At 43.9% G+C, this 21,101-nt stretch overlaps 1 protein-coding gene across 4 annotated transcripts in view; it reads right to left on the bottom strand.

The window, feature by feature from the left end:
* ATP2C1 (ATPase secretory pathway Ca2+ transporting 1) overlaps positions 1 to 21,101 on the bottom strand; it is a 204,974-nt gene that overhangs the window by 97,854 nt on the left and 86,019 nt on the right. For all 4 annotated transcript variants that reach the window (XM_077491506.1, XM_077491504.1, XM_077491505.1 and 1 more), the window contains one exon: positions 20,851 to 20,959. In XM_077491506.1, coding sequence (XP_077347632.1) covers positions 20,851 to 20,959 — 109 coding nt within the window. The remainder of the gene's footprint in view (positions 1 to 20,850; positions 20,960 to 21,101) is intronic.

The raw sequence follows: 21,101 nt of genomic DNA, 5'->3' as shown, positions 1-21,101 counted from the left end.
AAAAAAAAATAGCATTTTTTTTTTTTTTTTTTACAGGAGCTTGAAAAGTACTGCACCCACAATCAATTTTCACCGTGTTACACCCTAAATACAGGTGTAACATGTAACAAATTGTTTTGTTACTATACAAGTGACTAGACAATTTCACTAGATACAAAGATGGAGAGATAGATACAAAGATACATACAGTGGATATAAAAGGTCTACACACCACTGTTAAATTTTCAGATTTCTGTGATGTAAAAAAATAAATAGATGAGACAAAGATAAATCATTTCAGAACTTTTTCCAGAGCCGCAGAGCTGTAGGTGTGCCTCTCTGTAAATCCATGAAGTGAACAGCCAACAGCTTCAGCTGCCCACAGTTAAAATGGTTACAGACAGACTCCGTGAAGGGAGATTTCTGCAGCATATTTGGCAAGTACAGAATCACAGTATAAATAAAGTAATATGCAAAGTGGTTGAGAGGGAAGCTTCAGAATGGTAAAGATGTTTTTATTATAAATTACGTGAACTGCAATTCCTCTTTAATGTGACCTATATACTGTATAACTCAGTTGAACAACAAACTGAAATCTTCTAGGTGGAGGGAAGTAAAAATAAAATAATGGTCGCATAAGTGTGCACACCCTTAAACTAATACTTTGTTGAAGCACCTTTTGATTTTATTACAGCACTCAGTCTTTCTGGGTCTTGACTTGCCAATATTGGCCCACTCTTCCTTGCAAAAACACTCCAAATCTGTCAGATTGTGAGGGTATCTCCGATGCACATCCATACTCAGGTAATCCCACAGGTTTTCAATTGGATTTAGGTCTGGGCTCTGGCCGGGCCATTCCAAAATATAATACTTCTTCTGGTGAAGTCATTCCTTTGTTGGTTTGGATGTATGCTTTGGGTCGTTGTCATGTTGAAAAATGAAGTTTCTCTTCATGTGCAGCTTTCTAGCAGAAGCCTGAAGGTTTTGTGCCAATATTGACTGGTATTTGGAACTGTTCATAATTTCCTCTACACCTTAAAGTGTTTGTAAACACTTTACAGCCACTACAGGTAAGCTTAGATTAAAGGCTTACCTGTAGGTGCTTGAAATATCTCCCAGACCTGCATGGTCTAGGAGATATTTGCAAATTGCCTACGGTGATTTCTTCTGAGCATGCTCCGGAGTTAGAAAGGGCACGCTGTGCCGTTTCTAGCTCGGGACATGCCATTAAAAGGTGGCTCCTGTGAGCATGCGTGGGAGTGATGTCACGTGGCATCACGTGACTAAGGCCAGTCACAGAGCTAGAGTTTGCGGGCCTGGAAGGAAGAGGGCTGAAGAATGGATGCTCGCCACTAGGAAGACGGGGACTTGCAGGCTTCTCCTGCAGGTGTCACATAATGGGCTACGCCTATGCAATGCATAGTAGCCCATTATGCTTTAACTTTGCAGGGAAACCCATCAGGGTTTACTTCCTCTTTAACTAAGACCCCTGTTTCAGCTATAAAAAAAAAAAAAAAAAACAGCCCCAAAGCATGATGCTGCCACCACCATGCTTCACGGTGGGTATGGTGTTCTTTTTAGTGATGAGCAGTGTTGTTTTTGTGCCAAACATATCTTTTGACTAAAACACATTTTCCCCACATGCTTTTAGGAAAGTTCAAGTGTGTTTTTGCAAAATTTAGCCAGGCTTGGGTGTTTTTCTTTGTAAGAAAAGGCTTAAATCTTGCCACTCTACCTCATAACCCAGACATATGAAGAATACGGGAGATTGTTGTCACATGTACCACACAGCAAGTACTTGACAGATATTCCTGCAGATCTTTTAATGTTGCTGTAGGCCTCTTGGCAGCCTAACTGACCCGTTTTCTTCTCTTCTTTTTCATCAATTTGAGGGACTCCAGTTCTTGGTGTTGCTGTTGTGCCATATTTTCGCCATTTGGTGACAACTGTCTTCACTGTGGGCTGACATTTTAACCCGGTGTGCAGACTTTTTATATCATAGAACAGGGCTCGACAAATCCCAGGCGCCAAGTCGCCATTGTGAATAGAAATTGTGCCCTGGCGGCTGGGCTTTTGCCAGTGACAGGTGTCTCTGCTACAGGGCGGGCTGTGGGGTCTTGGTCGGGAAAATGGAGGCTCCTTTCAGGCCCTGTAGGCCCTCCAGACACAGAGCACGTCTAACAACGTGATTAGCGGCAGTAGTGGGGATGGAGAAGGAAGAGAGCGGCGCAGCAGCCGCTGACATGGCGAGAGGTTCCTCCTCCCTTCTCCACACTTTGTTGGCAGAGCAGCACTGCGGAGTGTGAAACTGTATGGAGATAGAGAGAGAAAGAGAAAGAGAGAGAAGCTGTCAAAATTGAGGTTGGATGTCGGGGGTGGGCAGGACCCAGCGATCCAACACCAGCCAATGGGATGGGATCTGGGCGGGCCACTAAGTGTATGTGGGCCCCACCCCTTAAACAGCCCAATCATTGGCTAGATAGCTGCTGGGTCCCGGCCACCTACGACACCGCGCTGAATTTGTCAGCTCCTCTCTCTCCATACAGTTTCACACACCGCGGCGCTGCATCCAGTTTCACACAGTTACACCATCAGCTGTGAAACTTGCCATTGCCAACCAGTGCCACCTGCCAATGCCAATTAGTGCCACCTGCCAGTCAGTACCAGCCATTGCCCCTACCACCTTCCAATGGCAACCAGTACCACCTCAGTGCTGCCCATCAGTGCCACATATCAGTGCCCATTAGTGTCACCTGTCAGTATCCATCAGTGCCCCCTCTGTGTTGCCCATCAGTGCTGCCTATCAGTACCACCTGTCAGTTCCCATCAGTGGCACCTCAGTGCTGCCTATTGGTGCCCATCAGTGCCACTCAGTTCCAACCTCAATACTGCCTCATCAGTGCAGCCTATCAGAGCACACCAGTGGAGAAAAAAATAAATAAAAAATATTTGCAAAATCTTATAACAAAAGAAAAGTTGATTTTTTTTTTAAATATAGGTTATAGAACAGGGATATGCAATTAGCAGAACTCCAGCTGTTGCAAAACTACAAATCCCATCATGCCTCTGCCTCTTGGTATCATGCTTGTGGCTGTCGGAATCTTGCTATGCCTCATGGGACTTGTAGTTCTGCAAACAGCTGGAGGTCCGCTAATTGCATATCCCTGTTATAGAATATAGAATGTTCTTTTTCGCTTGGCATCAGGCATGAGCAATTCTTATTGCCCGATGCCCCAGACATTCAAGTTCTGGGCCCTGGGCAAAGGATTTAAAAAAAACTGGCTCCTAACTTTTTCAGCTAGCTCCTAGATTCTAAGCAAATTTGTCAAGCCCTGTCATAGAAAGATAGATAGAATGGGACTGGGAGCACAGCCAAGCAGGAGATACAGTATGTATAAGCTAAAAGATAAAGTAAAGTGGGACTTGTAGAGCTTGAAAGGTGAACATTCTGTGATAAAGTTTATTTTGATGAGGCACAAGCTCATCTTCCTCGGGAAGAAGGTAGACAAGCCTGCGCCTGGTCAAAATAAACCTTATAACCCTTCTCCATTCAAGCCCTGCGAGTCCCACCTTATCACTTGGATTATACCTATATAAAAATACAGTATCATTTTTGTAAGATTGCATTTCATTATTTTATTGTCTAAAGACTTTATCACCTTTAAAAAGTAGGACATGTCCCTCCTAATAAGTCATACACTGCCCTGGCTTAGAAGTAAAACGCAGCTGTCAAGGTTAGTAATTTATTTTAAATACATTTCTTAAAGGTTTCTATAAAAGACGGTCATAAATCCATTCCCCGTATCTGCTGCCAGTCTCTCCTTCAAGAATCCTCATTCTGGCCTTTAAGAATTGCAATTTGAGAACTGCCCATTCTGTGCCTTTCGCAAGGGTTATGAAATTGCACCTTTGAAAAGATTGTGTGCTGAAAGTTGTTTATTTGGAAAGTTTTTCAACATTTCCACTAAATTATTGTATAAATAAGTCTGATCTACTGCACAGTATCAATTTTCTGCTCAGTTGGTTTTGCAACTACACATAGCAGGTGAAATTGCACTCAAATTCAATAGGCTGAAACTTTAGTGTTAAATAAGGTACAATGTCCGAAGGCATAGATAGAACAGAAACTCCAGTCAAATCATTGAAACACGGAGAGAATGATCAGTGTGTTTGGGTATCACACAACTACTTACTTTAAGTCTAGCAATGTCAAACTTTGTCTTATTCCAGATTTTTCACACCGCTAACATTTGAGTGGAGTGGTGAGATCTTATAGCATTTAGCCATACTAAAGTGCACGTCTGTATTATTTAAGGATTATTTTTTTGCAAAAGGAAAGGTGATGAAACTATTTTTAGGGCACCTAAAGTCCTAAATAGAACATTATTCTACATAAAAATGTTTGCATGGTTCCAACAAAAGTGGCTTTAAGCAGTTCGCCTCAAGATAATGATTGTGCTTATGGGTTAGGCCTCATTCACACGACCACTCAGCCTGCATTCTGATCTGCGCAACGGACCACATGGCTGCTGGTCAGCGATTTCAACGATCAAAAAAAACAAAAATAATTGTGCGCCACCAACAATTTTAACTTTACGCCACAGATTTTATAAAACACAATACTAATTTATCTTTATCTAGACTGATGCCTCTTTCAAAGTAATACCATATAATCCAAATACACTCTCCCCTCTGTAATAGAGAAAATGGCAGCGCTAACTTACATAGATCAATGACACAACCATACTGCAAAAAGTTCCTGAACAAAGTTGGGATGATTAAACGCATCAGTACAATGGCTGTACGGCAAGTGGAAGGGGCGCAATACGTTCTCTCTCCTATGTGATTGATCTGTGTAAGTTAGCGCTACCATTTTATCTATCAATGACACAAATATACTGCAAAAAGTTCCTGAACAAAGTTGGGATGATGAAACACGTCAGGATGTGGCTATATGGCAAGTGGAAGGGATGCAATACGTTCTACCGGAAGCTGGACGGTGGTGCGATTGATGAGCAGTCGGTGAGACACCGAGTCCATCGACCTGGCTATGCCTGTCTAGTCACTGTAGCGACTTTGCACTGTATTAACTCTATAAAGTTTTTTGAAAACTGACGTTTTATTAAATTTCCAGATTACAACAGAGATACAGGGAAGTTAAAAGAGAAAATCAGTAATAAGAGAAAGTCACATGTAAAGATACTTGTCATGGTATGCATTGATACACACTCTGCCTTTACATTTCACTTGCAGTGACAAGTAAACCCGACTACAGAGGCCGGGTGATTGTGAAACATTAACGTGAGAAGAAAAACAAACCATAGCATTACATAACCATAGAGGCAGGTGTAAGGCAGGATTCCGTGCCTGAGTAATACCGCTGATCCAAACGATAATCAATTGTGTGACCTAGATTGGCAGGAGAAGGGAGGATAGAGGATAGTAAAGAATGTAGGTAAGGACAAGAGAGCAAACAGACAGACACAGGACAAAGGAAGAGTAAGTGATAGAGAGGGAGAGAAGGAAGCACGCCCACTACACCCCCGAACCCACGCACCCCCCTAGGGGGATATCCATCCTGGCTCAGTTGGCATTGGAAGCCTCCATCCTATCCCATAACTCCCATATCTTGTCATGTTTGTCAAGAGAATTATTTAGGGAGGCTGTCATATATTCCATCCGCTTAACGTCCCTAATTCTGGTATGCAGTTCAACCAGTGAGGGAGGTTCCCTTTTTTTTCCCATTGTAGGGCTATTGAGCATCGCCCCGCCCGTCAGCACTTGGGCAAATAGCTTTTTAGAGGTTCATGAGAATGAGGTAGGAGGGATGCCCAATAGGAACATTTTAGGATCCAATGGTACTTGCACTGCAAAAACAGCTTGTAGTAACGATTGAACCGTTTCCCAGTACGGGATAATACGCGGGCAGGTCCAGTAGATATGGTACAGCCTGCCCACCTCTCTGCGACAGCACCAGCAGTGAGAATCGGCCGATGGGTATATAGAATGGAGCAGTTTCGGGGTTTGGTATCAGTGAAGCATGACCTTGTATTGGTTTTCTTTGTATAGGGTACATATGGAGCTCTTAGATGCCCATGACCAGATAAGTTTCCATGTCTTCAAAGGTATGACCTCCCCCAAATCCCGATCCCACTTGTCCATATACGTATGCCGCGGACCTGCCAGTGACGAGTCTGCTATCAAAATTTGATAAGTGCGCAATATCATACCTTTGGGGGGACGAGCACTCTAAACATAATTTTCTCAAACTCAGTTAAGGGGGAGAATTGCAGGGTCGGCGTGAAGGACTGTGCAAAGTGGCGAATTTGTAGGTAGCTAAAGAAAGCTTGTCTGGGCAGATGAAAAGCATCTGTCAGTTCTTGGAAAGACCTTAATGTTCTAGTTCTAGAGTCTACCAACTGGCCATATCGGAACAGGGTCCTATTGATCCAATGTTGGGACATCTGTGAAGTCAAGCTGTCGGGTACGTTGGGGGAAAAAAAAAAAAAAAAAAAAAAAGGAGGTGGCCAGGGATGCTGTCGAAGTAAGTGGATATACTGTTTTGGCACATCGCCACAGTGTACACACAAGCACCATTGGTCCCAGCAGTTGGGTCCCACTGAGGTTAACATCCGTACTCCATAGCATGGAGTTTGGATGGGTTGGGGCCAGCCACAGCTTTTCGATTTGAGTCCATCGTTTATAGGCATGGAGTGTGCTCCAGGATGCAATTGGGCTGCTAAATAATATTTGGCTATGTTGGGGAATGCGAGTCCCCCTTGGTTTCCGGGGGGCATGTAGTATGGACCTAGTGATTCGATGCCTCTTATAGTTCCAGAAGAATTTTATTAGGTCTCCCTGAAGTGTCCTAAGGTGTGCTGCTGGGATTGGAATGGGGAGCGTCTCATAGAGATAAAAGGAGTCTGGGAAGGATCACCATTTTAATGGTCGCTAGACGACCAAGGAGGGAAAGCTTTAAGATTTTCCATTTGGCAAAGGGAGGCCCTAATAGTGTAAAGCTGTGGGAAATTGGCCTTGTATAAGGTGTCAGAGGTGGGGGTAAGGTAGACCCCTAAGTATTTTAGGAAGGACGATTTCCACGCATAATCAAATGATTGGGAGATGGCTGAGAGTGTCTGCAGAGCTATATTGAGAGGGAGTCAGTCTTGGAGCTATTGATTTTGTAGCCCGAGAGGGTACTATATTTTTCCAATTCTACATGCTGGTTCAGCAGGGAAATCTGTGGCTGGGCCAGGGTTAACAGGACATCATCCACGAATAGGGATATCTTAAAATCCCTCGTACAGACCGGAATACCATGGATATTTGGGTTCTGCCTTATATGGGCAGCTAGGGGCTCAATGCACAGGGCGTATAGAGGGGGGATAGGAGGCATCCCTGTCTAGTCCCGTTAGATATGGGTAATGTGGGAGAAAAGGCAACTTGAGTCCTTACTAGGGTCGAGGGAGACGAATATAGGTGAGTGATGGCTTGGAGAAAAGGACCCTCCACCCCCACCCTCCGGAGGGTGGCGAACAGGAAGGGCCAGCCCAGCCTATCAAAGGCCTTTTCTGAATCTAAACTGGAGGAGCAGTGCCTCCGTCTTGTTCATGTTCGCCACCTCCACAAGGTCGATCACTCTCCTGGTGTTGTCCCCTGCCTGTCGACAGGGGATGAACCCCACTTGGTCCGTATGTATCAGTAGAGGCATGAAATTGTTTAGCCTGTTAGCCAGCAGCTTAGTAAAAAATTTCAGGTCTGAATTCAGGAGAGTGATCGGCCTATAGTTCGAGCACAGCGTATGGTCCTTTCCTGGTTTGGGGATCATTGTTAAAAAGGAAGTTTGCATATCTCTTGGAATTGTTGTGTTAGTCATAAAGGAGTTAAATAGCTTTGTGATCCGGGGAAGAAGTGGTGGTATAAAGGTTTTATAATAGAGGTATGGAAGGCCGTCTGGACCCGGGGCTTTGTTGTTCGGGAGGGTATTGATTGTTTCCGCTACTTCCTCCTCCGAGATAGGAGAATTCAGGCTATCCAGGGCAGTGGGGGTGAGCGACGGGAGGTCGCAGTCTGTGAGATAAGTGCCGATAGCTTGGGCTAAGGCAGGTGGGGGAGGATTGTGTGGGAAGGTCGGGTCATTATATAGGATGGTGTAGTAATCATGAAAAAGTTGCGCGATTCTAGATGGGTGAGATTGCAGGGAGCCGTTTGCGTCTTTAATGTAGGTAGGCGAGATGGCTGCCGCCCACTCATGCAGTTGCCTTGCTAGAAGGGTGTGTGATTTGTTTGCTTTATCATAGTAGGTTTGGCGTAGGCGGAGAAGGGCTTTCTCCGTCTTCCCAACTTCCAGATTGGGAGGGTAGGAGAGGACAGCAGACGAGCTTCCAAGTTTCGGAGCTGGCTAAGCAGGAGCTGTCTTGCCTTGTTTGCATTCCGCTTTAGGGCAGTAGAGTGCGCTATGCACTGACCCCGGAACACCGCTTTGTGTCCTTCCCATATGGAGGTGGGAAGATACCTGGGGGGTGGCGTTTTCAGTAAAGTAGAGCTTGCTCTAGTTCTGTTCTAGAGGGGTCATGCTTAAGCAGAAACTCACTGAGACGCTAGTGGCATACCCGGGAGGAGCCTTGGACGAGTTATCAGGGATAGAATGATCGTGCATGATCTGACCACGAGATGGTTTGAATATCCAAACTCGTGCATGCGCGTAAAGTCGGGGGGCGTTGAAGAAGTGGTCTAGGCGCAAGTGTGAGTTATGTGAGTGGCATTAGAAAGTAAATTGCCTAGCGGACGGGTACATAGCACGTCAGGCATCAAACAGGGCGTATTTTCTAGTTAGTTGGCGAAATAAAGTAGATTTCTTATCAGCTTTTGGAGAAGCTTTCCCAGGGCCGAATGATAGCTTATCCCGGTTTGGGGAGTAGGTTAGGTTGAAATCCCCTCCTATAACCAGATACTGGTGGGGGGCTGCATACAGTCGTTTATATACTTTGGAAAGAAAGGGGATCTGGTTAACATTTGGTGAGTAGATATTACATAGAACTCTATAAAGTTTTGTTGGCTTGTGAATATTAATTTGAGGCAGATGGGAAATAAATGGTGTTTTTAACATATTACATTATTGGAGTTTTTTTCCCCTTCCTTATGAGCAAAAATGTTATGCATATGAACAAGTTGGTCTGGAGTCCTGATGATGGATTGGATTTATTAAAAAGAGATGATGCGCATTTTGCCAAACATGAGGCAATACAATCTGGTGAGTGTCCTACTGGGAGCTGGCAACACTTGAGCACATGGTGTGGTGGGAAGATTGCACATTGAGAAGATTTTCACAGTGTCCATCAGGCCTATAAAACTGTGGACTAATATGTGTATTTATAGAAGAAAAAATAAAAGTACTTTGTTTATTTCCCATTCTTGGCAACACCAGAAGCACACTAAAGGATGGATTTTCTTGCAGACCAAAAAATTAATCGATTTTAGGGGTTGTTCCTGATTTAGCCAATCCCCTGTTGGATGGAACCTCAGTCCTGTAAAAAATTACATTCTTACTTTTTAAAGCACAACACTGGCAAAATGGGGAAAAAAATCCATCCTTGCAGTGGGTCTTCCCATGGAAGGCCTTTTATGGTATTATAAACATACTGTGTATCTGAGACTTGAAAGATCAGTCAGAAAGACCTGAAATGTGAGATGGTCGATAGGGTCCATGGAATTTAATTTTATACCACCTTAATTTGGAATCACTGGAATAAGTCAATAATATGTTTATTACAGGTACTTGTATTGCACTGTCAATTTTTACAGCACTTTACATGTATATTGTACATTCGCAACAGTAACTACCCTCAAGGAGCTTACAATCAAAGGTCCTCATTTCACATCTATACACAGATACATACACTAGGGCCAATTTAGATAGCAGTCAATTAACCAACTAGCATGTTTTTGGCATTTTGAGAGGAATACCAGAATAACTGGACGAAAACCCACACAGGCACAAGAAAAACATGCAAACTCCAGGCAGGTAGTGCCATGGTTGGGATTCCAACCAAGTGTGCTGCTAGGCGGAAGTGCTAACCACTAAGCCACTGTGCTGCCCATAATGTGGCAGCCTAGATAATTGTAAACATTTTAAAACACGGTAAAGGCTGCAAAATCCTTTTCACAATTAGGCACATTCGATTTCTTTCATGTTGTCAGATTCCAAATATAGCAACACTCTTTACAGTTCCAAAGGTATAGATGCTGTCATAAAAAAACAGATCATTAACCACTTGCCGACCGCCGCACGACGATGTACATCGACAGAATGGCACGGGCAGGCATATGGGCGTACCTGTACGTCCCTGCCTTCCCGCGGGTGGGGGGCCCGTTCGGGCCCCCCCCTGTGCCATTGGCGGTCGGTATCCGTTCAGGAGCGATCCGGGATGAGGGGGCGGCCATTCGTTCATGGCCACCCCCTCGCGATCGCTCCCGACGAATGGAAGTGAGGCGTGACATCACTTCCTCTCCTGTAATGTAAACACAGGCAGAGGAAGTGATGCAATCTCTCCTCCGTGTTGGTATTTTTCGTTCCGGCACCGAGGAGAGAGGATCGGTGAGTTGCACCAACACGACACTACACAGTAGAACATGCCAGGCACACTCTCACCCCCCCCCCCTTCACCCCCCCAATCACCCCTGCCCCCCCAGTCACAGTGACACCAATTGCATTTTTTTTTTTTCTGTTTGCATTGGTGTCATTTGTGACTATAATAACTGTTAGGGCAGTTAGGGTTAGCCCCCTTTAGTTCTAAGGTACCCCCCTAACCCCCCAATAAAGGTTTAACCCCGTGATCACCCCCCGTCACCAGTGTCACTAAGGCTGGGTTCACATTGCAGCGGTTTATGAGAACGGATGTGATTCGCACCGCACTGCAGTGCAAATCACATCCGATCTCTGTGCGATTCGAGTTCAGCCATACAGATAGTATGGCTGAATTTGCGTCGCACCCGCCGCAAATTCGCACGGGACCCTTTTTTTGGTCCGCAGCAGAATCGGATCGCATGGGTGTTCACACCATGCGATCCGAGTTTGCAGATCGCACTGCGATATGCGAACTGATCTGGGGGTGTCATTAACATTTCACTGACACTCCCAGTAGTTCGCATAGGGCAGTGTGAACTGCCGCCGGGAGGCATGCGATGCGGGAACCCGCCGCGGATTCGTGGCGTTCCTGCATCGCTCCAGTGTGAACCCAGCCTAATAAGCGATCGTTTTTCTGATCGCTGTATTAGTGTCACAGGTGACGCTAGTTAGGCATTTAGGTTCGCCACAGCTTTTTATAGCGCCAGGGACCCCCATATACTACCGCATAAAGCCCCCTGATTGCCCCCTAGTTAACCCTTTCACCAGTGATCACCATATAACTGTTACAGGTGACGCTGGTTGGTTAGTTATTTTTTTATAGTTTCAGGGCACCCGCCATTTATTACCTAATAAAAGGTTTAACCCCCTGATCACCCGGCGGGTGTCATTTGTGACTGTAATAACTGTTAGGGCATTTAGGGTTAGCCCCCTTTAGTTCTAAGGTACCCCCCTAACCCCCCCAATAAAGGTTTAACCCCGTGATCACCCCCCGTCGCCAGTGTCACTAAGGCTGGGTTCACATTGCAGCGGTTTATGAGAACGGATGTGATTCGCACCGCACTGCAGATCACATCCGATCTCTGTGCGATTCGAGTTCAGCCATACAGATAGTATGGCTGAATTCGCGTCGCACCCGCCGCAAACTCGCACGGGACCCTTTTTTTGGTCCGCAGCAGAATCGGATCGCATGGGTGTTCACACCATGCGATCCGAGTTTGCAGACCGCACTGCGATATGCGAACTGATCTGGGGGTGTCATTAACATTTCACTGACACTCCCAGCAGTTCGCATAGGGCAGTGTGAACTGCCGCCGGGAGGCATGCGATGCGGGAACCCGCCGCGGATTTGTGGCGTTCCCGCATCGCTCCAGTGTGAACCCAGCCTAATAAGCGATCGTTTTTCTGATCGCTGTATTAGTGTTATAGGTGACGCTAGTTAGGCAGGTAGGTATTTAGGTTCGCTGCAGCTTTTTATAGCGCCAGGGACCCCCATATACTACCGCAAAAAGCCCCCTGATTGCCCCCTAGTTAACCCTTTCACCAGTGATCACCATATAACTGTTACAGGTGACGCTGGTTGGTTAGTTATTTTTTTATAGTTTCAGGGCACCCGCCATTTATTACCTAATAAAAGTTTAACCCCCTGATCACCGCTAACACCCACGCACAAAGCATACACCTCCCTTAGTAATATAGTATCTGATCAGATCTATATTAGCGTCGCCAGCAGTTTAGGTTTCCCAAAACGCATTGTTAGCGGGATCAGCCCAGATACCTGCTAGCACCTGCGTTTAGCCCCTCTGCCAAGCCCAGACCAGCCCACCCAAGTGCAGTATCGATCGATCACTGTCACTTACAAAACACAACACACATAACTGCAGCGTTTGCAGAGTCAGGCCTGATCCCTGCAATCGCTAACAGTTTTTCTTGTAGCGTTTTTATACAGTCGCTGACAGCCTAGGTGCTTTTTTACATGTGAGTCTCACTAGTGTACCCCTAAATTTAGGGGTGTCTACTTTCCAAATGGGGTCATTTGGGGGGGGTTTGTGCCATCTTGGCATTTTATGGCCTTCAAAACTGTAATAGGTAGTGAGGAGGCGGTGCTTGGTTTTCGGGGCCCCGTACGCGGCTAGGCTCCCAAAAAGTCCCACATATGTGGTATCCCCGTACTCAGGAGAAGCAGCAGAACTTATTTTGGGGTGTCATTTCACATATGCCCATAGCATGTGTGAGCAATATATCATTTAGTGACAACTTTGTGAAAAAAAAAAATAAATAAAAGTTTGTAATTTTCCCGCAACTTGTGCCAAATATAAAATATTCCATGGACTCAACATGCCTCTCAGCAAATAGCTTGGGGTGTCTACTTTCTAAAATGGGGTCATTTGTGGGGGTTTTGTGCCATCTTGGCATTTTATGGCCTTCAAAACTGTGATAGGTAGTGAGGAGTGAAATTACAAATGTATGCCCCTAGAAATCCTGAAGGCGGTGCTTGGCTTTCGGGGCCCCGTACGCGGCTAGGCTTCCAAAAAGTCGACCACATGTGGTATCCCCGTACTCAGGAGAAGCAGCAGAATGTATTTTGGGGTACAATTCCACATATAACCATGGCATGTGTGAGCAATATATCATTTAGTGACAACTTTGTGTAAAAAAAATATATATATATATATATATATATATATTTTTTGTCATTATTCAATCGCTTGAGGCAAAAAAATAAAATATTCAATGGGCTCAACATGCCTCTTATCAATTTCCTTAGGGTATCTACTTTCCAAAATGGGGTCATTTGGGGGGGGTTTTGTACTGCCCTGCCATTTTAGCACCTCAAGAAATGAGATAGGCAGTCAAACTAAAAGCTGCGTAAATTCCAGAAAACGTACCTTAGTTTGTAGATGTGACAACTTTTGTGCAAACCAATAAATATACAGTTATTGACTTTTTTTTTTACCAAAGACATGTGGCTGAATACATTTTGGCCTAAATGTATGACTAAAATTGAGTTTATTGGATTTTTCTAATAACAAAAAGTAGAAAATATCTTTTTCAAAATTTGCGGTCTTTTTACGTTTATATCGCAAAAAATAAAAAAATCGCAGTCAGTCAAATACCTTTAAAAGAAAGCTCTATTTGTGGGAAAAAAAAGGACGCAAATTTTGTTTGGGTACAACATTGCATGACCGCGCAATTACCAGTTAAAGCAGCGCAGTGCCAAATTGTAAAAAGACCTCTGGTCATTGACCAGCAAAATGGTCCGGTCTGAAAGTGGTTAACAGTGTTTTGCATTGGCTTCTTAGCAGTGGTAAAAATTAAAGTGGTTTTAAATCTCAGTCATGAAGTTTGAGTAAAGCACATATATCTGTAGTGTTTACTCATTTCTCTCCAAAGCTCTAAGTGTCCTTCCTCTCGGGTGCTTCCTTCCCCTTAACTTCTTCTGAGATGTTTTCCTCACACATGGCATGGCGTGTGTGCGTGTGTAGCTCAGAACCAACCTTGTCTATTCACAACAGTTCTTTTGCTGTGTGAAGGGGGGTGTTCCTTTCCTCCAATTAGCTCTCACACACACTAACTGCAGTCTCTCTGCCTTCTCATCTGTGTTACTGACACAGATGAATAAAGATTTTAACATGCTCTGCACTTTTGAAAGGGTGTAGAGAACAGAAGTCTGCAGATAAACAAGTAAAACCTATGTAGGAGGATTTGTTTTATCTCTGTATATCATCTATGGCTGTTCATGTCACTGGGTATGTGTAAGGGTTTACAACCACTTTAACAATAAACCGACAAACTAATCCAAGTAAATTCTACATTAGGATGCAAAAGACAAAGAACAAACCTCTTTAAATAATGCCATTTAAATTAAACTATGACTGACTAGAGAAAAGGATGCAGTCAGGAAATAAAAAATGACTGGATTTCTTCCATGATTTCACCCAACTGCTATTAAAAAAAACACTATTCAAGTAATAACAGGCCGATAAAGAAAATGAAATACATCTTACACAACCAGAACTTCATGATCAAACAGTCAAGAAGACCGTTTTTCAACTCACCCCCTTCCTCTAACAAATCAGTTTTTTTTTTCTCTGGGTGATAGTACTTTGTGGCAGGCACCCGCTTCCATCTTGGCAATTCTTGCCTAGACAAGAATTACCTCAGCTTGGCCCGCTTCTGGCAAGCCACATCAATGCACAGGGATCAGAGGTCAGAACTCAGAAATGCTTCCGTTTGAGTTACCTGTATTAATGGACTCCTGAGGCTTCATTTTATGTGAGCCGACATTTTTATGTGACCTATGCCACCATCCTACCGTAGAATTTTCTACAAGAATTTGGAAGTCATTACACATTATATGTGCTCTACTATGTTTTATAGCTGGAGTGAAGTTATAGTACCGTATTTATCGGTGTATAACACGCACCCCAAGTTTAGGAGGGAATTTTAAGGAAAAAAAAAACCCATACATTCAAATGCCCATCAATGCAGCCTTATCAGTGTCCATCTGAAGCCTTGTCAGTGTCATTTGCAGCCTTGTCATGCAGCCTGTGCATCATTGTCCCCTCAGTGTTAGGTTCTATTTTTAAAAATAATAAAAAAAGCAGCCGAAAGTCCGCGAGTACGCCGAAGATGGCCGAGAACTACCGGGCACCGCCGAGATACACAGGACATCTCGGCGGCGCCCGGTAGTTCTCGGCCATCTTCGGCGTACTCGCGGACTTTCGGCTGCTCTAGGCCCTTCTTGCTGGTTTTTGGCCGCCGAGTAGGGCCAGGAGGAGGCCGAAAGCCATTGAGAAGGGCCGAAGGCGGGCGAAAGCCACGAGAAGGGCCGAAGGCGGGCGAAAGCCACGAGAAGGGCCGAAAGCTGCCGAAAAAGACCGAAGGCGGCCGAGAAAGGCCGAAGGCGGGCGAAAGCCGCCGGGAAAGGCCGAAGGCGGCTAAAAGCCGCCCAGAGCCCAGAAATCGCGGAGGATCGGCGAATAACACGCACCCGCGATTTTCCCCTGATTTTAAGGGGGAAAAGTGCGTGTTATACGCCGATAAATACGGTATATCTTAAAAAAAATCTAAACATTTTCTGTTTTTAGAGGTGAAGGGTTAACACCTGTCAAGTTTTGTAGCTTTTTGTCTACCAAGTTTTGGTTCTAAGCGTTAAACTTTTTGCTTCATATGCCTATAGAACATTGTTCCACAATTGTTGAGCAGTAATCTTTTTGGGGCACTTTCCATGGATACCACCCTTGTTGAGCATTTTCTTTCTGATCCGTTACGAACCAAGGTGTTATCAAGGTCAGAAGATACTTGCAGATCCTTAGCTGTTGTCTCAGAGATTTTTAATATACATTTTCCCACTGTCCAGCATGCCCATCCACTATTAAGGGACTGAATTTCCTCTATATGAAAACTATCTGTACAAAAGTCCCAAGTCTTTGATAACCTTTTATATAATTTTCCAGACTTTTGAGCTCCAATTGCTCTTCTGAAATTTCTTTTTAAAGAGCTTTACAAACGTGGAAAGATTTGGGTATTTTTACTGGCAGGACAAGTTGAAATCTAATTTGTTCAACACTTAACACAACGGATTTAAATATATCACCTAATTACCCTTTTCAAGACTCTATGAACCCTCTGCACACTGCTATATACCCTCTCTCGCAAACTTTTAAATTTCCCAGATGTCATTAGAGGTTTACTTCAGTTTCTCAATGTCGTTGACTGTTTAAATCAAGGGTTAACTTTTTTTTACTAATGTAAAACAATGTGTGTGTTTGTTAAATAAGAATACTAAAACTTGAATACTTCTGGCTATGAGTCTACGATGCTACAGCTCTTGGAGAGCCTGTACACTTTGTTATCTGTTATAAATGGTTTTTCTTTACGGTCAATACACACATTTACGAAAACAAAAAAATTCAACCACAATTCAGAGGTGCTTACAACACATCTTGACAACCAGCGTAAATTGCAAAATACCTCTAGTAAATCTGCCAGGACACAACTTTTTTTCTTATAAGATTTACCCTAAATCCATCCTAACAGCTATGCAAGCAGCAACTTTCTAAACGTCACTATGTACAGTACATAAGTATAGGCACAACCACGTTGTGGCTTCAATGGAGTCTGCTGATGGGTGGTTTAGACATCAGACATTGTATTCTAACGGCACTACCTGCCTGGAGTTTGCATGTTCTCCCTGTGTCTGCATGGATTTCCTTTGGGTTTTCAGGTTTCCTCTCATATTCCAAAAGACATGCTGGTAGGTTAATTGGCTCCTGTCTAAAAATGGCCCGAGTATGTATGAATGTTAGTTAAGGGCCTTAAATTGTAAGCTCCATGAGGGCAGGAACAGAGGTCAATGTACAATACATGTGCACAGCACTGCGTAAATTGATGGCGCTATACAAGTCCCTGAAATAAATTGGGAGGATGGAAGACAGATCCTAATCTCCACTACACTAAAGCAAAGACACTTCAGGGAGATCAAGTCTAAAAACTACCAGTTCACAGTTTGTCTTTTTTTATTTTTTACCCTGGTCATTCTATGCTTTCTGTTTTAACAGTTGAAAATATTTAACTTTGGAGCAGTGTGTTGCCACTCGACTGTACAAGCATGGAATACTGTTCACTGGTGGGAGTCACAAATGCATCTAACTCCCAGTGATCTTAAAGCAGGGATAGAGCCTAGTTTAAAGGATTAACTAATCTGCATATAAGCAGCTCCTCCAAATTCAGAACTTAACACAAATTGCTATCAACATGCAATAAGAAATCGTATTAGCTCTGCCACTAGAAAGTGTTGTTTAGACAAGAGCTCTCCTTTACAGTAAACCTTTCCTCACAATGATCTATCGAATTTGGCAGACTAAACGCAAACCAGGTTCCCACAAACTGTACATGCCTTTCATTATATTCCAAAGTATCCAGATATACCTGAAGATACTCCAATACACACATCCTGACTTGATGAGAAATACCCTCCTTCCACAACTCCCAATAATAATAGGTGGCTGTTTTTTGATCGCTCTAAAAATCTATGCATAGTGGAATGTTTTTTCCAGATATGGCAATCAGGCTGATCAGAGGCGATATGTTGCCTCCTGGACACCTGTATTTTTGTTGATGAATCCCACTGCACCATGCTACAAAATGTGCATTAGATGAGATTTTGGCATGGTCCTATTAACTTGAATGGGATGCGGTACTGCGTACCATGAGTAATATGCTTTATGAAATTTGCCACACCGTGACTGTGGCAGTGGGTACAGACATTTCTCTGGCTAGTGGGCGATTAGCAGGCAGTAAAAATGCAGATCAACCTCCTGGTTTCACTGTCCCCTGTATGCCTGTGTGAATGAGGCCAAGAGGCCACACATGATTTAAAGAGGAAGTAAACCTGAGGTTTTTTTTTTTTTTACCTGCAAAGTAAACACAAAAAAAAAAACTAACACATTATAAAACACTTGCCTGCAAAGGAAGCCCTTGTTGTCCCCGCTCAAGGCCGCATCCATCTTCACGCTTCTGCCTTCCGGGTCTGCAGATTCTGGCTGTGATGCTGGCTGGAGCCGCGTGACGTCACTCCCGCATATGCGTGCGGGAGCCGCCGTTTACAGCATAGGCTTCTGAAGAAACGACAGGGACAGCCATTCCTTCAGAGCGCATGCGGTGCTCGTTTAGGAGATATTTACAGTACCTATAGGTAAGCCTTATTCTAGGCTTACAGTGCCTTGCAAATGTATTTACCCCCTTAGCATTTTCGTGTTTTGTTGCCTCACAACCTGGAATTAACATGGATTGTTTGAGGATTTTCATCATTTAAAAGGGATTGTAAAGTGAAATAAAAAATAAAATAAATCACAAACATGTTCTACGTACCTCCACTGTGCAGCTCGTTTTGCACAGAGTGGCCCCGAACCTGCTCTTCTGGGGTCCCTCGGCGGCTGTCTCTGCTTCCTCCCTCAGATGCTTCTCACGTTCATGCGAGCTCCCTCGCATGGTGAGAAGCATCTGCGGGCACGCTCCCGTGATACAGCCGGCGGCTATAGCCGCTCGCTGTATCACACGGCCCCGCCCCCAGCGCTCCGCGTCAGTGGATGTGATTGACAGCAGCGCGAGCCAATGGCTGCGCTGCTTTCCATCCATCCACTCCAGCCAATCAGTGGCCAGGCTGAATGGTGGAAAGGACGTCAGGGGACGAGCGCGGGACATTCGAGGGGTGAGGTAAGTAAAACGGGGGGGCTGGGGGCGCCGGGACTGTCAGATGTTTTTTCACCTTAATGCATAGAATGCATTAAGGTGAAAAAACATTTACCTTTACAACCCCTTTAATTTACAGAACATGCCCAAAACTTTGAAGAATTTTTTTTTTTTTATTGTGAAGCAAACAACAGGACAAAATAATAGAAAGAGTCAATGTGCATAATTATTCATCCCCCTAAAGTCAATACCTTGTAGAGCCACTTTTTGTGGCCATCACAGCTCCAAGTCGCTTTGGATAAGTCTCTATGAGCTTGCCACATCTTACCGCTGGGATTTTTGTCCATTCCTCCTGGCAAAACTGCCACAGCTCCTTCAAGTTGGATGGTTTGCGCTTGTGAACAGCAATCTTTAATTCGGAGCACAGATTTTCTATTGGATTGAGGTCTGGGCTTTGACTAGGCCATTCCAACACAGTTACATGTTTCCCCTTAATCCACTCAAGTGTTGCTTTTGTTTGGGGTCATTGTCCTGCTGGAAGGTGAACCTCCGTCCTAGCCTCAAATCACACACAGAGTGGTGCAGGTTTTGCTCAAGAATATCCCTGTATTTAGCACCATCCATCTTTCCCTAAACTCTGACCAATTTCCCAGTCCTGACTGCTGAAAAACAGCCCCACAGCATGATGCTGTCACCATGGTGTTCTTTGGGTGATGTGATGGGTTTGCGGCAGACATAGCATTTTCTTTGATGGCCAAAAAGTAAAATTTTTGTCTCATCAGACCAGAGCACCTTCCTCCATACAGTTTGGGAGTCTCCCACATGCCTTTTCGCAAACTCAAAACGTGCCATTTTGTTTTTTGCTGAAAGTAATGGCTTTCTTCTGGCCACTCTGCCATAAAGCCTAACTCTATGGAGCGTAGGACTTATTGTCGTCCTATGTATAGCTACTCCAGTCTCTGCTGTGGAACTCTGCAGCTCCTCCAGGGTTACCTTATGTCTCTGTGCTGCCTCTCCGATTAATGCCCTCCTTGCGGCCGTCTCTTGGCATGTTTGCTGTTGTGCAACGTTCTTTCCATTTGGTTATGATAGATTTGATGGTACGCCTAGGGATCATCAAAGATTTGGATTTTTTTTTTTTTATATATAACCCAACCCTGACTTGCAGTGTTTGGTTAGTGGTGCCTCTTGCTTAGGTGTTGCAGCCTCTGGGGCCTTTCAAAAAGGTGTGTACATGTAATGACAGATCATGTGACACTTAAGATTGCACACAGGTGGATATCATTTCACTAATTATGTGACTTCTGAAGGTAATTGGTTGCAGCAGAGCTTTTTTTGGGCTTCATAGCAAAGGGGGTGAATACATATACGCACATGCAAATTATAAATTTTTTATTTCTGAAAAATAGTTTATGTATACATTTTTCTAATTTTACTTCACCAACTTAGACTATTGTGTTCTGATCTATCACGTATAATTCAGTTTAAAAAAAAAAAAAAAAAAACATTGAACTAAAGTCTGTAATATAACAAAATAGGTAAAAAGCCAAGGGGGTGAATACATTTGCAAGGCACTGTACCTAGAAGTACAAAGAATACAGGAAGGTTTACTTCCTCATTAGGTTTCTCTGAAGTGGTCAATAATTCCATATTAGTTTGCTCTGAATTTTGGGGGTCCCAAAGCATTCTCGAAATTGATAAAAGGTAAGAGAAAGCGCCTAATAAAAGGTGCTGGCAATAAATTCATGCCGACACAATATAGAAGAAAAATTCAGCAGCTGAGCTTCCTACTTTCTGTACCACAACAAGTTCAACATACGGAACCCCTTTCCTCCCATCTTGTCCATCATCATAGGCATCTAAACATTGATAATTAATCTGCTCAGCTGCAATTTTATACAGTTAGCGCATACATTTACATTAAAGTAAAACAGTTGTTAACTCAACCCAGAATGCCTTCAAAAATGTTATGTGTAATGGGTAGGTATGGTACAAATTGCTCTAGAAAATACTATTACCTTGCGATAAACACAAAACAGAAAACATACCTCAAATAGCCGCAGATCAGCAGGAACCCTGTCTCCAACGGACAAGCAGACAGTGTCTCCAGGCACCAATTCCCTGGCAAGGGTGTGCTCCAGTCTCCCCTCTCTTATACTGGAAAAAAGATGAATGTATAAGTCTCCGACGCCTTGCTATAACCCCTTAACTAGGACAGTCATAATACAACAGCAAAGGCAATACATTCACTAAAATAATACAGCAGAGGATTTCAAGCCACTTTATAGGACAGTTTAAG

The sequence above is a fragment of the Lithobates pipiens genome, unplaced genomic scaffold (assembly GCF_037356315.1).
Source record: "Lithobates pipiens isolate NorthernLeopardFrog02 unplaced genomic scaffold, aLitPip1_a1.2 Scaffold_19, whole genome shotgun sequence".
NCBI lineage: Eukaryota > Metazoa > Chordata > Amphibia > Anura > Ranidae > Lithobates > Lithobates pipiens.
This window is presented reverse-complemented; position numbering and strand designations above follow the sequence as displayed.